This window comes from Ambystoma mexicanum, chromosome 10 (assembly GCF_040938575.1).
Source record: "Ambystoma mexicanum isolate Mex_15411 chromosome 10, UKY_AmexF1_1, whole genome shotgun sequence".
In the NCBI taxonomy this organism is placed as follows: Eukaryota; Metazoa; Chordata; class Amphibia; order Caudata; family Ambystomatidae; genus Ambystoma; species Ambystoma mexicanum.
The window spans coordinates 850,277,156-850,290,866 of NC_090932.1; the positions used below are offsets into that span (position 1 = coordinate 850,277,156).

The 13,711-nt window shown below is 44.1% G+C and overlaps 1 protein-coding gene across 6 annotated transcripts in view; it reads left to right on the forward strand.

Annotated features, from left to right (window-relative positions):
- Nucleotides 1-13,711, forward strand: part of LOC138491794 (multiple epidermal growth factor-like domains protein 6) — a 1,495,213-nt gene that overhangs the window by 1,433,512 nt on the left and 47,990 nt on the right. For all 6 annotated transcript variants that reach the window (XM_069618507.1, XM_069618508.1, XM_069618505.1 and 3 more), the window contains one exon: nucleotides 2,369-2,497. In XM_069618507.1, the coding sequence (XP_069474608.1) occupies nucleotides 2,369-2,497 (129 nt within the window). The remainder of the gene's footprint in view (nucleotides 1-2,368; nucleotides 2,498-13,711) is intronic.

A 13,711-nucleotide genomic window follows, 5' to 3' on the forward strand; every position in this document is an offset into this window, starting at 1 on the left:
CAGAGGTGATGCCAATACATTTAGTACAAGGTAGGGGGTGCAGCTTGTGTGCGCCACAGCGTCTGGTATAATGAGAAGGCCCATTGTGTTATCAAAGCAGAGTTGGCCTCACCAGTTTACTTTGAACATGTCTTAATCGGAGGGGTGCACACCATGTGATGGTCACGATGTATTGGTGCATTAATATACTCTTGACCCAATCCTGTATCTGGATTCAATAGCGATAATGTAGTAGGCCACATGAATAGGGGAATAGGTTTAGATAAGGTATGGCCAATCGGTCCAGGGAATATAGGGGGTGTATTTGCATGTTCTATAGATGGTAGCCAATGAAGGTGGTGAGGTGACATTGTAACCTATGTATTCTGATTTGCTGTTTTCCGCTATATAACCAGTAACTTCTTGGAGCCTGCCACCCTCCATGGCAGTCTGAGACATTTTTGAATGTAATAAAACTTTCTTTCCCTTGCAAAATGGTGTAGTGATAATTTGGTCTCTTGGATTATTTTTACCGCATGGGTTTTGGGTTACTGTTCTCTTTACTTAGGTAGTGAGACAATCTTGCTATTACTGTTTCCATTCCGTCTCATGGAAATGTAACCGCTACCTGGAAATTTGCAGGAGGCATTTATTAATGTATTCCTATGGAATCTGCCTGGTATTGACCAGGTGCAAAACTGAGGCAGATTCTATAGGAATCCATTTGTTGTATGCCTGCATGAAAACTTCACAGGGGTGCAAAGTGAAATGCAGTGACAAGGACAGATGGGGAGCAGGTGCAAGTGGATCTCGGTCACCTGTCCTAAGCCCCACCCAACTTGTGCCTTCCTGCCTGCCGCTCTTTTTCACCACTTAGCAAGCCGCGCCCACCTGGTGCCTTCCTGCTTGCTGCTCTTTTTCCCTACTTAAGGTGCCCTCCAGCCTCTTTTCCTTTGCAGATGCGGAGCAGGTGCAAGTGGATCTAGGTCACCTGGCCTAAGCCCTGCAGGCAGCCCACACCACAGGGGACACCCCATCACCCACCACATGGTGCCTTCCTGCCTGCTGCTCTTTTTCACCACTTAGCAAGCCCCGCCCACCTGATGCCTTCCTGCTTGCTTCTCTTTTTCCCTACTTAAAGAGCCCTTCAGCTTCTTTTCCTTTGCAAATGGGGAGCAGGTGCAAGTGGATCTAGGTCACCTGGCGTAAGCGCGACCCACCTTCTTAGTTAATTTCACATCCTTACTGTTCATGGACTGTAAGAATGTCATTGTATTTTCCCTTGTTCCCTCCCTTGCCTTGAAGCGCTTTGAAACACATTGTGTATAGGCGCTATATACATAGACTATCATATCATATCAAGAGCGGGAGGAATGTACAGCAGAGATCTTATCTCCACTCCATGCCCCACCTCTGACTGGTCGCTGCTCGAAATGGGTTGAATAGATGAATCAAGGCACAAAACATTTGCCTTGATTTTAACCTCCAGTTTACCACTACAACCCTAGGAAAATCAAGGTGACCGAATTCTAGTCAGGATTCAGGGTAAGGACGGCTGTGCACATGCGGCGTTCCCAAATGTACAGACGTCTTAGGCGAATTATAGATCTAGGATTTGTAGATGAATTGTAATATCTTTAATTAAAGGAATTTGCTTAAAATAGTGCACACATGATGACTGTAACAGATCTGACCATGAGAAGTCCTAGCTGTTGAACCATTGACACTGGCATGCTATCACAATGTTGCTCTTCAGATATCTATTACTGAGTTGTCCAAGTGAGGTGGATGGAAAGCACACACCTTATGAAATACTATGAAGTGCTTGGGACAGTCTATTTGAACTCCAATAGATGCAATCAATTTGAGATTGGGACATCACCCCTCAGTCTTCAAGCTGGACAAGTGTTCATAAATTCTGCACTTATGAGTAAAGGGAAGAAGTAGCCTACAAGGTTTTTAGTAAAAAAAGATCTACATTACAATTCTGGGGCTTCTACGCCCCTTGGATGATTAAATCTGGCATTCTTCAATGTGTCACTTTTTCTCTTCTATGCAGATTATGAAAACGTTAGCACCCTTTTATAGAGGGGGTGTTACTAGAGGACCTTATTCTGTCGGTCCTACCAAGTTACAGCCCCTAAAGTGCGATACAGCACTACCTATAGTAATATACTGTGAATCAGGCAGTGGTACTTCTTTGCCCATTCTGCACTGGAGAACTTGACATGTGCTTGGAGTGTTAGCCATAACCACAAATTAAATGTTCTCAAACAAGTTATTGAAAAAAAAGGTTGTGTGATCCATTCAAATTGTATGTTGCCACCTGGATACAGTTGTAAAACTCATAAGCTAAATCTGCCCTTCTAACTGCCATTTCATTTCACAGCTTGCCCGGCTGGATTTTATGGCCCCAACTGTGCTCATACGTGTGACTGTAAACATGGAGCGGTGTGCGATGCAGCGAGTGGACAATGCATTTGTGAAGCCGGCTACCATGGCAGCCAGTGTGAAAAAGGTTTGTTCTCAATCTCAACTATCTTTCATATTACATCATTCTGACTATTTTCCCTAAATAAAGTTTAGAATGTAGTTTTACATTTATGTTCATGTTGTATTTCGATCATATGTGTTACTGTGTGCGCACTCCAGCAGATTTATCTTCAAAGTAATATAATTCCATTTTTATCAAAAAGTATGTGAATATACAAATCAACACCCTGGGTAATGTCAAATAATACATATTTTGAATAATAGGGATCTCAAAAAATGATACTTCCAACAACATTTATTTTAAAACATCGAAATCTATTCACTAGAATGTAAATCAACATAGGAATTGTGTAAAGGATGAAAGAGGGGCTTCATGTTCAAAGTCACATGGACCTGGGAAAGAGAGTCCCCATAGTGATGTAGTTAGAGTAAAACCATATCTTAAGCCCTCAGGTCATGTGTAAAAATCCAGTATATGAAAACTATGGACCTCATTAAGAGTTTCCCGGTATCCCACTAGTAATACCGCGTGATACCGGGAAACTGCCTTTATTGTCTCCACCGCCCGATATCCTAGTTTTACTGGGATATTACAGGCAGAAGAGTGCCGGGAAGTTCCCATTCCCATGGAGTCCTATAGGACTACAAGATGCGATTGCCACAATTACCTGCGCGGGTATTGTCAATGATGGTAATTGCAACATTTCTTTGATGGTTGGGGCCTGATCTACCGGCAGGTCAGGCCTGTAGGGAGACCCATGCCTCCCACCGGCAAACTTGAAGTGTGCTGGTCTGGAAAAAAAGCTGGAGCCAGAATTACTGGATTTCTTTCCAGACCGGCACACTTGTAATGAGCCCCATATGTCTCCTCCTATAATACCACTCTCTTATATGAGGAAAACCTGCTGCAGTCCTGGGAGAGTGAACTATGGATTCAAGAGGAGGATGAGTATGTGGAAACTGTCATCGGGCTCCTGAAGATAGACGCTAGAGAACATGCCACAAGCCCAAGTCACACACACCTTGCTCAGAGGCCGAACTGGCAAACATTACATTGCTAATAGTCCTGCACTTTCAGGAGGGAAAATCCAGATCGGATCCGGGACAGCCAGTTACAGATTCCTTCCAAGACAGGGAGACTATGGGGAGGGCCTTAGTACCACACAGAAATGATTTGCAAACTCCAAACGTATAGTAATGGTGTTTCAGAACCCTTCTCTGTTTAAATCTTAGAGTGACAGGAAGAAGCACAATGATCCCTTGTGTAATAATTCATTTCCTTATGTGCACTCCACTGCTTTCCCACACCAAATGGTGACCTGAAGGGAGGACCACCCATGTCTCCCTCACAGCTGCAATCATGGGCGAGAAAGTGCCCCCATAAGCAACTCCTACAGAGAAATCAACGGAGGAAACACCCAGAGCACTGATAATGTGGTGGAAACAATGTTTTAGCTTTCACAATTCTCAAAAGGAATGTACAGCACATATAATGACTTCCTTTGTGCAGCAGACAATCACATCGAACCCATCGGCTGTGTGTCTTAGTACACAAGTCGGGGAGAGAGCAGTAGCTCCAGACTATGCACCGGCAAGCAAACCCAGAAAGGATACAAGTTGTCAGCCAGCCTATTTTAAAGGCTTACTTTAGAAACTCTAGCTGCTAGGCATTATCAGATAGGGCACAAGACCTCTCCAGCCACTCAGACAGAAGCATTTGCATAAAGCTGTTTTACAGGTATGGACCACATCACTGTGGAGTTGGTGTTTAGAGTTGACATGTGAGAAACTGAAGCTGCAGGCAAAGTGAGTAGGTGGGAAAAAGTTGAATATAAGCGGAAAGCGGTACAGCAGAGGAGGTGGCTGGGAGGAGTATTGAGCAGGCCAAGAGGAGGAGTGACCATGGAGATTTCAAGGAACACTAAGAAGGCAGAAGGAGGACTGACCGAGGAAGAGGAGGAAGAGGTGGGAAAGACCATCACTTTGGAAGGAATGAAGTGTGGAGAGACTATCGGAGGAAGGAGTGCAGTTAAGTACAACAAAGAGGTTAGAGTTAATTAGACGAAGAAGATTTGATTGAATTATGAGGATTGAGTATTGACATGGAAGAGGATGACACCTGTAAGGAAGGAGAGGAGTCAGGAGTTGAATTCTCTGCTTTCAGAGGGTGAGCCACATACGGTAGCAGTATGAACATTTGGCAAGAGTCAAGGAGTTGGAGGATTTGGGAGAAGAAAAAAGGGAGATGAGAAGAATAGAGGAGACCTAGATTGTCATAGGCACAATGCTGTTGCAACTCCTCTGGTAGGCAGAGAAGGGTGGGTGTTTGGGAAATAACTATGTCCATGAGATAGTGAGGTGGACAGACAAAGAAAAAGGAACAACTGCGGGGAGCCTTTTAATCCCTGCTAGTGGATTTGGGGACTGCAAAACCTGTCCCCATTCTGAACCTGACCTTCTGGGGGAAGACTAGCAGGTGGGTACATGTGGGCCACCGGGACCTTGGGGAGAGCAGTCCCTATATAATACACATCTGTTATCTGTCAATAGCGCCAAATTGACCCCCTGCATGAAAACGTTCACTCTACAATTACACCTGTTATGGTATATAATTGAGGCAGAGAAGGGCAGACCTGAACCTTTAGATTTTACAACCAAGACAGAAGTGTGTGGACAACTAAAAACACCAGGTCTGTGAATGACTTGAGAATCAAATATCAAGCCGAGAGGAAATACAGAATTGGAGTTCAAAAACTGCACTTGAAAGGTGTCAAAGCCAATGAGAAGACATCCTGTTGTTGCTTTAGTTATGTGATACCCTTTTGTGATTTGCCATAATAAATCTTGTTTAAAAATACATTATTTGTATCTGCCTCAAGCTGATCCCACTTGGATTTGTGACAAATGGTAAAAAGGTTATATGCATTGGAACATGCATACATTTATAGCAAGTGTAATGCTGCAGATGGAGGAGACTGGCACACAGACGACACTGTGGTTGCTATAGACTTTTAGTCGCCAAGAAAATAAAGAGAAAGCCTAACTTTCCCTACTTCTATGAGGGGTTTCTCTGCCTCAACTAAAATGCTAAAGGGGTCTGTCAGAATGTCCTTGTAAACTAAAGAGTCCACCGGACTATGTGAAAATCTCTAATTCTGTCTCTTAAACATATAATTTAAACTAGGAGGTTGTGTCGATGTTCCTGGTCCAGGAGAATGACTCCCTTCTCTTGAACTGGATGGCACAGTTCTGGTTGCAAGTTATGAAAACAGGGGGAATGACTTCCTTCTCCTGGTCCCAAGACTTCACAAACAAAGGACTGCCAATCCTATAACACTCTGCATCAGAAAATGCACTGTTTCTTCGCTCAAGGGGTAGTCACTCTATTTCCCTGGAACATTTGTTCACAACACAGTACTTGTCTTGCCAGGGGGATTGACTACCCCTGGCCTCAAGGTTCCATATTCAGTTCTCTCAATTGTCAAGAGAACTTCTCTTGACTTTGGCTTTTCCTCAACATGGGGGAATGACTCTCTTCCCTGGGCTTCTTGGCTTTTTCCCCATGGATGCAGCACTACCAGGAGAATGACTCCCTTCTCCTGGCATCTTGGTTTTCACAATCACCTTGCCCTCAGAGATACCCGGGGGGAGGGGGGAAGTGACTCCCTTCCCCTGATGATCTTTGTTTTACTGTTTTCCTCCTTTCTTAACAGTTCATGTACAAGTATGATCCTTGACCCAGATTTCCCCAGTGTAGCCCACTTGGTCTTCTGGCTTGCCAAGTACAGCCCCGAGGGAGAGGTTAATTCTCTCTTGCCTTTTCGGGTTGTTGGTCCCAGACCTGATTTTCTCTGTTCAGCTCTTTGAACAGACATGGTTCACTATACTGTTAGGCACTGTCATGGCAAACATGATTTACAATGTTTTCTTTGCTCACTCTTAGTGCACTATACAGACTTGGTTAACTAACCTGACAAGTACCATGATGAAAAAGATGATTTACAAAGTCCTTTTCACTTTCTCTTTCAAGTTGTGGTATTATGCACTGTGCCCTCTTTGGGAGTTCCTCCCATTTTCCCTTCACAATATTTCTCTCTTTATGTTTGGCATACTTAATGTTCGGTTTTTTTCTCCATGGGCTCCCTTCGTGCCCCAGCTCTATGCTTCTTGACTTTCTGTCTCTGGCTTCCCTATTGAGTCTTCCCAGACTCTCTTGTGCCCCCACCAACTGTCGTGGCAAACCAAGCACCTTAAAGGTCTCCTCTGGCATGCTCCAGTCGGTCTCTGGCTCTTCCTTCTGAGCTTTCTCTCTTTCCGTGGCTTCTCTCATCTTCTGGTGTATTATGACGGTTCTGCAGCCTCTGGCTCCTCGCAGATTGCATATCTGTGCTCCACTACACAATCCGGCTTCTTTGCAGGTCAGGAGCTCTGCTTCAACAGCTGCTGGTCGGTCCTTCAACGTCAGACCTGTTGGAGATGCCTGCTTCCTTCTGACAGCGTCCTGTTTTGCAGCCTTTACTTCTTCCCATGCCAGCCCGCGGGTCTGTCCTCGGCTCCTTCAGGCATGGATTGACAACATGCCCGTTGTCACTTTTTATCTCCGTTTCTTCAATGTGCTTTTGTGGACAACTAGAATGTTCACAGTGTTTCCCGGTAGCATTCTTAATGATATGATAAGTCATTTATAACGTGCTTGTGCACAAATGTTTCTAGGTGCAGCAAGACAAGGGAGGGAAGACAGAGGGAGGACAAGACGAACAATCTTACTTGGCCTTGTGTCATTCAGATCATGCAAATGCGAGAACAAGAATTGCAAGGGGAAAGGCAGGGGAAGTGCAAGGGAGAGGGGAGGAGAAAACAGGGCAGCAATGCTCTCAGTAAGTGCAACCTGCGCAGCGCGGCTCTGGGTAGTGCAAGGAGAACAAGGGACTGTAGGGTTACAGTTACAGCTCGTAAGTGCATGGTAGGCCCGGAGGCAGTGCAAGGGTGACTGATCAAGAAAGAGCCTGGTACCCAGTGAGACTCTGAAGGTAGCTAACAAAGCAGTCGGTAGAGCAGACAGGTAGGTCAGCAGGGGAGGGAGAGAGAGAAATCAGAGTAGAAGAGGAAAGTTGTGAGCTGCTTCCGAAACTTCAGGTGGTCTGGCTTAAGTTTGAGAGGGTCAAGGAGGCCATTCCAGAGGGAAGCACCTACAGAGGAAAGAGATCTACCCACTACTCTCTGCCTGAGAAGAGTCTAACCCTTAGAGATTTGTAGGTAGCAGAGCGAAGGGCTCAAGACAGGAGGTATTTTGGAAGACAGCGTTGGATGTAGTGTGGGCCCCAGCCCCAGGAAGCCATGTGAACAATGCAAGGGGTCTTGAACTTGTTCATTGCAGCTACCAGGAGCCAGTGGAGAGATTTTAGGGCTGTAGAGATCCAGTCCCTGGGCTTGAGGCCATGGATAGGCCTTGCAGTCCTGTTCTGGATTAGTTGAAGAGGGCGGAGTGGAGAGGAAGGCAGATTGAGTAAGAGGCTGTTGCAGTAGTCCAGCCTAGAGAGAAACAGGGCTCTGGAGACAGTTAGCTTCTGGGGGAAAGTGAGAAAGAGAAGAGTCCCTTTGAGGAGGTGCAGCTGGTAGTGGGACTTCTTGGCAATGTCCGAGATGTAAGGAGAGAAAGAGGGAGTGGAGTTGAAGATGACACCAAGGATTTTTGCCCTGCAGGAAGATGAAGGAAGAGGGCCCAAGGCTGGTGGCCAGAGTAAGAGAGGGAAAGCAGGGGCAGAGGTCCCAATGAGAAGGATCTCTGTATTACTGGCATAAAGGCATAGATCATGGGAGGTGAACCAATCCTGAATCATGGATAGACAGTCAGGAATGAGCGACAGAGGAGAGGAGGCTGAGGGGAGCTTGAAGGAAAGCTGAGTGTCTGCCGCATAACACTGAAAGTTAGAGGAGAAGGTAGAGGTTGGGTGGATCAAAGGGGCCAAGGAGAGGTTGGAAAATCAGAATGAGAATGCCACAAGTAGAGAGAGAGTTGTTGAAGAGGAAGGCAACACTTTGGGCCTGGGAGGGGTGGTCCAAGAGGAAGCCACTACAGGGCCTGATCCATGATGCCCAGGTTCTCACAGAGTCGATTGATCAGGATGGCGAGGAAAGACCTCCTCATCTCAGTCCTCATTACATCAGAGACTCTTGGGTAGCTTGGACTCTTCCTTGTTGTAGTAGGTGCTAGACTGATGGCCCTACACATTTACATTGGGGCATTAGTTATTGTATCGGGTTGTACAGTGTGTGGGGTTGTGAGTGGTAATGGTATGAGGTGATTATACCATATTCTCCCTAGTTGTCTGTCCCTGTCACCAGAGGGAGTCTCTCCTCATGTGACCGTTGAGAAATAGCCTCACCTCCCTAGCTTCATGGGAAGGGGTTCCTCTTTGGGGAGAAGTGACGACATCCAGTGAGTCATCACATAGACTTCCACTAATACTGTTGGCTTCCTCATCTTCTAAAGGAAAGCGGGACAGGAAATCAATGTTTCCCTGTTCCTTTCCCTTTCTGTGTTCGACACTAAAAAGAAAGGGTTGAATATCAAGAAGCCAACACATTACCCTCAGGTTGGTATCTTTTTGAAGACTGAGCCACGTAAGGGGTGAATGGTCCATAATTAGTTTAAACTTCCTACCCGTGAGGTAATATCTGAGGTATCCTATGCCCCATTTTATTTCTAAAGCCTCCAATTCAATGGTGGCATAATTTCTCTCCTGTGGGAATAGTTTTGCGATGATGTAAAGCACAGGATTTTCCAACCCATCATATTCTTGCAATAAAACTGCTCGTATACCCACTTTGGAAGCGTCAGTTTGAAGCAAAAACTCTTTGTTAAAGTTGGGGACCGTCAAGACGGGCTCACTGCATAGAATTGATTTCTGGGTATCAAAACAGGCCTAGACTTCTTTTTGCCACCGTAATTTCGGAGGTTCAGCATTCCTTAACTTATCAGTCAAACAGGAGGTGATGGCAGAATAATTGGGGATAAACCCCCTGTAGTAGCCAGCCAGTAAGTCTTAGGACAGCTCTCAAATCCCGTTTAGTCTTGAGGACCAGTGTTTCTTGAGCCACCCAGACTTTTTGTAACAGCAGTTGAACCAACCCTTTTCCCACAATGAAACCCAAGTATTTTACTGACCAATGGGCTAAGTGGCATTTCTTGGGGTTGGCAATTAGACCGGCTCATCTGAGGGCTCTAGTAACTTTATACAGAAGTATCATATGTTCTTCCCAGGATTTGCTATGAATGACAATATCATAAAGATAAGTGCAAAATCTGGTCCATTAATCTCTGGAAAGTGGTGGGAGTGCCATGAGGCCCAAATGGAAGGACTTTTAAATGAAATAGAATATGAAATGAAATAAATGCCATGTTTTCCTTGTCCTCTGGGTTGAAAGGTGCCTGCCAATATCCCTTGGTGGGATCCAACATGGAGAGATTGACGGCTGAGCCCAGTCGATCAATAAGGTCATCAATCTTTGGCATCGGGTAGTAGTTGTCAAACTGGGACACTTCAATGAGTTTTCTAAAGTCTATGTAAAACCTCCATGATTGATCGGGTTTTGCCACCAGGACCATTGGCGAGTACCACAGACTTTGCAATGGTTCAGGGGTTCAATAATATCCAAGAACAGTATTTTCTCCACCTCTTGGAGAACTATTCCCTTTCTGGATTAGGGGATCTGATATGGCTTGAGATGAATGACCTTTCCTTGGGAGTGCGTATATCATGGTAAATCCCCTTCACTCTTCCACGCTCAAAGTTAAGGACATCCCTGCTGTTGGGATGGTGGAAGGTCTAATAGTAATAGGTTGAACCCATCTGTCTCTTCTGACAAGAGAAGGCCAATGCCACAGAGGAAGATTCAACTAGGTCCTCCTTTCACTCCTTTAAGAGGTAAATATGGTATAGCTGAGTCTTAAGCTTTCTATCGCGTTGGAAGATGCAATAGTTACAGGGGCCAGTCTGTTATAATACCTCATAAGGTCTGTGCCAGCGTGATAGCATTTTATGTTCAGAAGTAGGGAGTAGTACTAGGACCTTCTGTACAAAAGAAAAAGATTGAGTGACAGCCTTTTTGTCATATTGTGCTTTTTAGTCTTCTTGGGTCTTAGCTAGTTGAGTATTGACTATATCGCTTACAACAGCCATATGTTCCTTAATCTGCTTAGCAGTTTGGTACAGTGGTAAGATAGCCTCCTCCCTTTCTTCCCAGGTTCTCTTAACATGTCTGAAACATCTATGGCATCACGGCCATAAAGAAGTTTGAAAGGTGAAAAGCCCAGGGAAACCTGGTGAACCTTTCTGATGGTGAATAGTGCCTAACGGATCATCATGCCCCAGTTGCTTCCATCAGCTTCTACTAATTTTTTAAGAACGCTTTTGAGTGTTTTATTAAAGCGCTCAACCAGGCCATCTGTTTGAGGATAGTATACTGAGGTCCTTAAAGTTTTGATTTGAAGGATTTGTTTGACCCCCGCCATAATTTTGCTCATCAATGTTGTTCCCTGGTCTGGTAGAATCTCCTTTGGGAAACCCACCCATGACCAAAAAAAGATAAGGTGTTTGGTATTTGCTGCAAGGTGTTCCATTGCATAGGAAAGAGCTCAGGGTACCGTGTAGCATAGTCAAGTATAACTAGGATATACTTGTTCCTGAGTTGTGATGGTGCTAATGGTACCACAATCCATCCCTATTCAGGAGATGAACCATCTATGACTGGAAGCGGTTGTAAAGTTGCTGGAGGAGGTTTATTTGGGGGTTTATGTGGGGCAGTCTTTTGATACAAAGAGCACATAGTGATGATTTTTTTGATGTCAGCGTATACTGCCCGTCATTAGAATCAGCTCACTACTTGTCCTTGTTTGTTTTTGCTGTTCCCAAATGTGTCAGTGAGGTCAGCGATTTCTAAAACAACCTGCTGGTGCTTCTGAGGACTACTACTTGGGTTCGAGGGGTCCTTCACTGGTGGTATCTCCTTTATATAATAATCCCTTGTTCTTGCTTCTGAGGTTTCACTCTTTCCCTGGCTTCTCTCACCTTCTGGTGTATGGCGGCAGCTCTGCAGCCTCTGGCCCCTCGCTGACTTTGCATTTGTGCTCTACCACATGATCCAGATTCTTTGTGGGTCCGCACCTCTGCTTCAGCATCTTCTGTGTCGGTCCTTCAATGTCAAACTTGTTAGAGACATCTACTTCCTTCCGACAGTGTCCCCATCTGCAGCCTTCACTTCTTCCTGTGCCTGACCACAGCTCAGGCCTCGAATTGTCCAGGGATGACTTGACAATGCGTTTAGTCCATTGTCACTTTTTTTCTTAGTTTCTTCAATGTGCTTTTGTGGACAACTAGAATGCTCATGCTGGTTCCTGGTAGCATTCTTCATTATTCCTCACCTCCTCCTCGTCTTAGTCCTGATTACATCAAAGTCTCTTGGGTTGCCTGGACTCCTCCTCATCCCAGTAGGAGTTAGACTGATGGCGCTACTCATATACATTGAGAAATTAGTTATTGTGTATGGTTGTATAGTGTATGGGGTTGTGAGTAGTGATAGTGTGAGAGGATTATACCGCATTCTCCCTAGATGTCTGTCGCTGTCCCCAGAGCAGGAATCTCTACCCATGAGATCCTCCAACTGTGCACCACCCCCAGGGGGACTGTTGGGTAGCGACCTAACCTCCCTGGCCTCATGGAAAGCCACCCCGCTGGGGATAAGTGACAACATCCAGGGATTGGTCACACAAGCTTTAATCCATTTTCATTTACATCAGCATTCTATCTATCGTACCATTCAGTCATACAAGTTAATGATTGTAATGATTTTGAAACATCTGCCATCAGTCTCCATTGCTTTATGTATGTCTTTAGGAGACAGCATAAATGCAAATTCTACTCTGCCAGGTTTAAAATCAATGTCTTAAATTGAGTAACACAATGATTAATTTGGATGACTTTATCCAAATGACAAGCTACAAAACAGAAGGAAGTGCAATGTCCTCCAATTGAGGAACCCAGATAGCTACATTTGTATTCCTCTAAGGGTTTAGCCATATCTTCCCATAATTGATGTAATCGAGAGTAAATCAAATCTGATCTTAGTTAACAGTATCTTCAGTTCTGAATTTCTATTTGCACATACGTAGGGTTCAATATCAAAGAGATATCTAACGGGATGGTATGCATTGATCAAATATGACACAGGGGCATCAACCTATTTTTTAAAAAAAATCTAAGTACAATTTAACAAAATGTATTACATTGATTTTATAGTTGTACCCAGTGCCTACTCTCTCAATATAGATAATTAGCTTTCATATTTACAAGACTGCACACATTATTAATGGTATGTGATTAATCATGCCTCCTTGTTTTCCCAAACGGCAAACCAAAGGGCCACATGTGACAGTAGTAGCGTGTCATCTATATAGGGTATTTTTCTTCTGGTACATAAACCTCACCAGCTATGATTCTCATCTCTTTAACTTGTTGGCAGATTTAGCTGCAAAAATCCTGGAGGACTTAGCATGGCCTCCTTTGGATATTTTAATCTTCACATTGATGTTTCTGGTTTAGTGATAACCTAAGTCAAGTAAAACGGACAATAAAGAAACAGGAACACACTTAGTGCAGGAACCATGATCACCTGCAATAGTTTAATAAAATCCATACAAATACAATACAAATATTCTAAAATTCCTACTACTATCCAAACATTTGAAATACTACAAAGTCACATTTCATTTCATTTTAACTAATCGTTACTTACTCCTGTGAAAACAGTGGAATAATTACATGTGCAAATAAGTGATTATCATCAATAGTTTGATTCTAAAAATGCAGTTCTTTTAAAATCAATTTGATTTTTTTGGACGACAAAGTCTTAATAATTCCTTCTAAAACCAACACTTTTAACACCACTAGCCTTAACATTGTTACCTCACAACTATTCAGCCTGCAGAATAATTCACCCTTATTTATGAGGTCTGGGTTCCAGAAGAATCTTCTACCTAGAACCAGCCGCTGTGTGTATTATGCCTCACACCCTTACAGGATGTGCTCTCAACTCTGTAGTATATTAGGGATCTTACACAATTAACTAGCTTGATTTCTCCTGTCAGTAACAAATGTAATCGCAATCTTAGAAATTCCTCCCGCAAAAATGGATTGGGAAACTTTCTCAGATAAAGCAGCAAACATCCCAATGGTTTTAT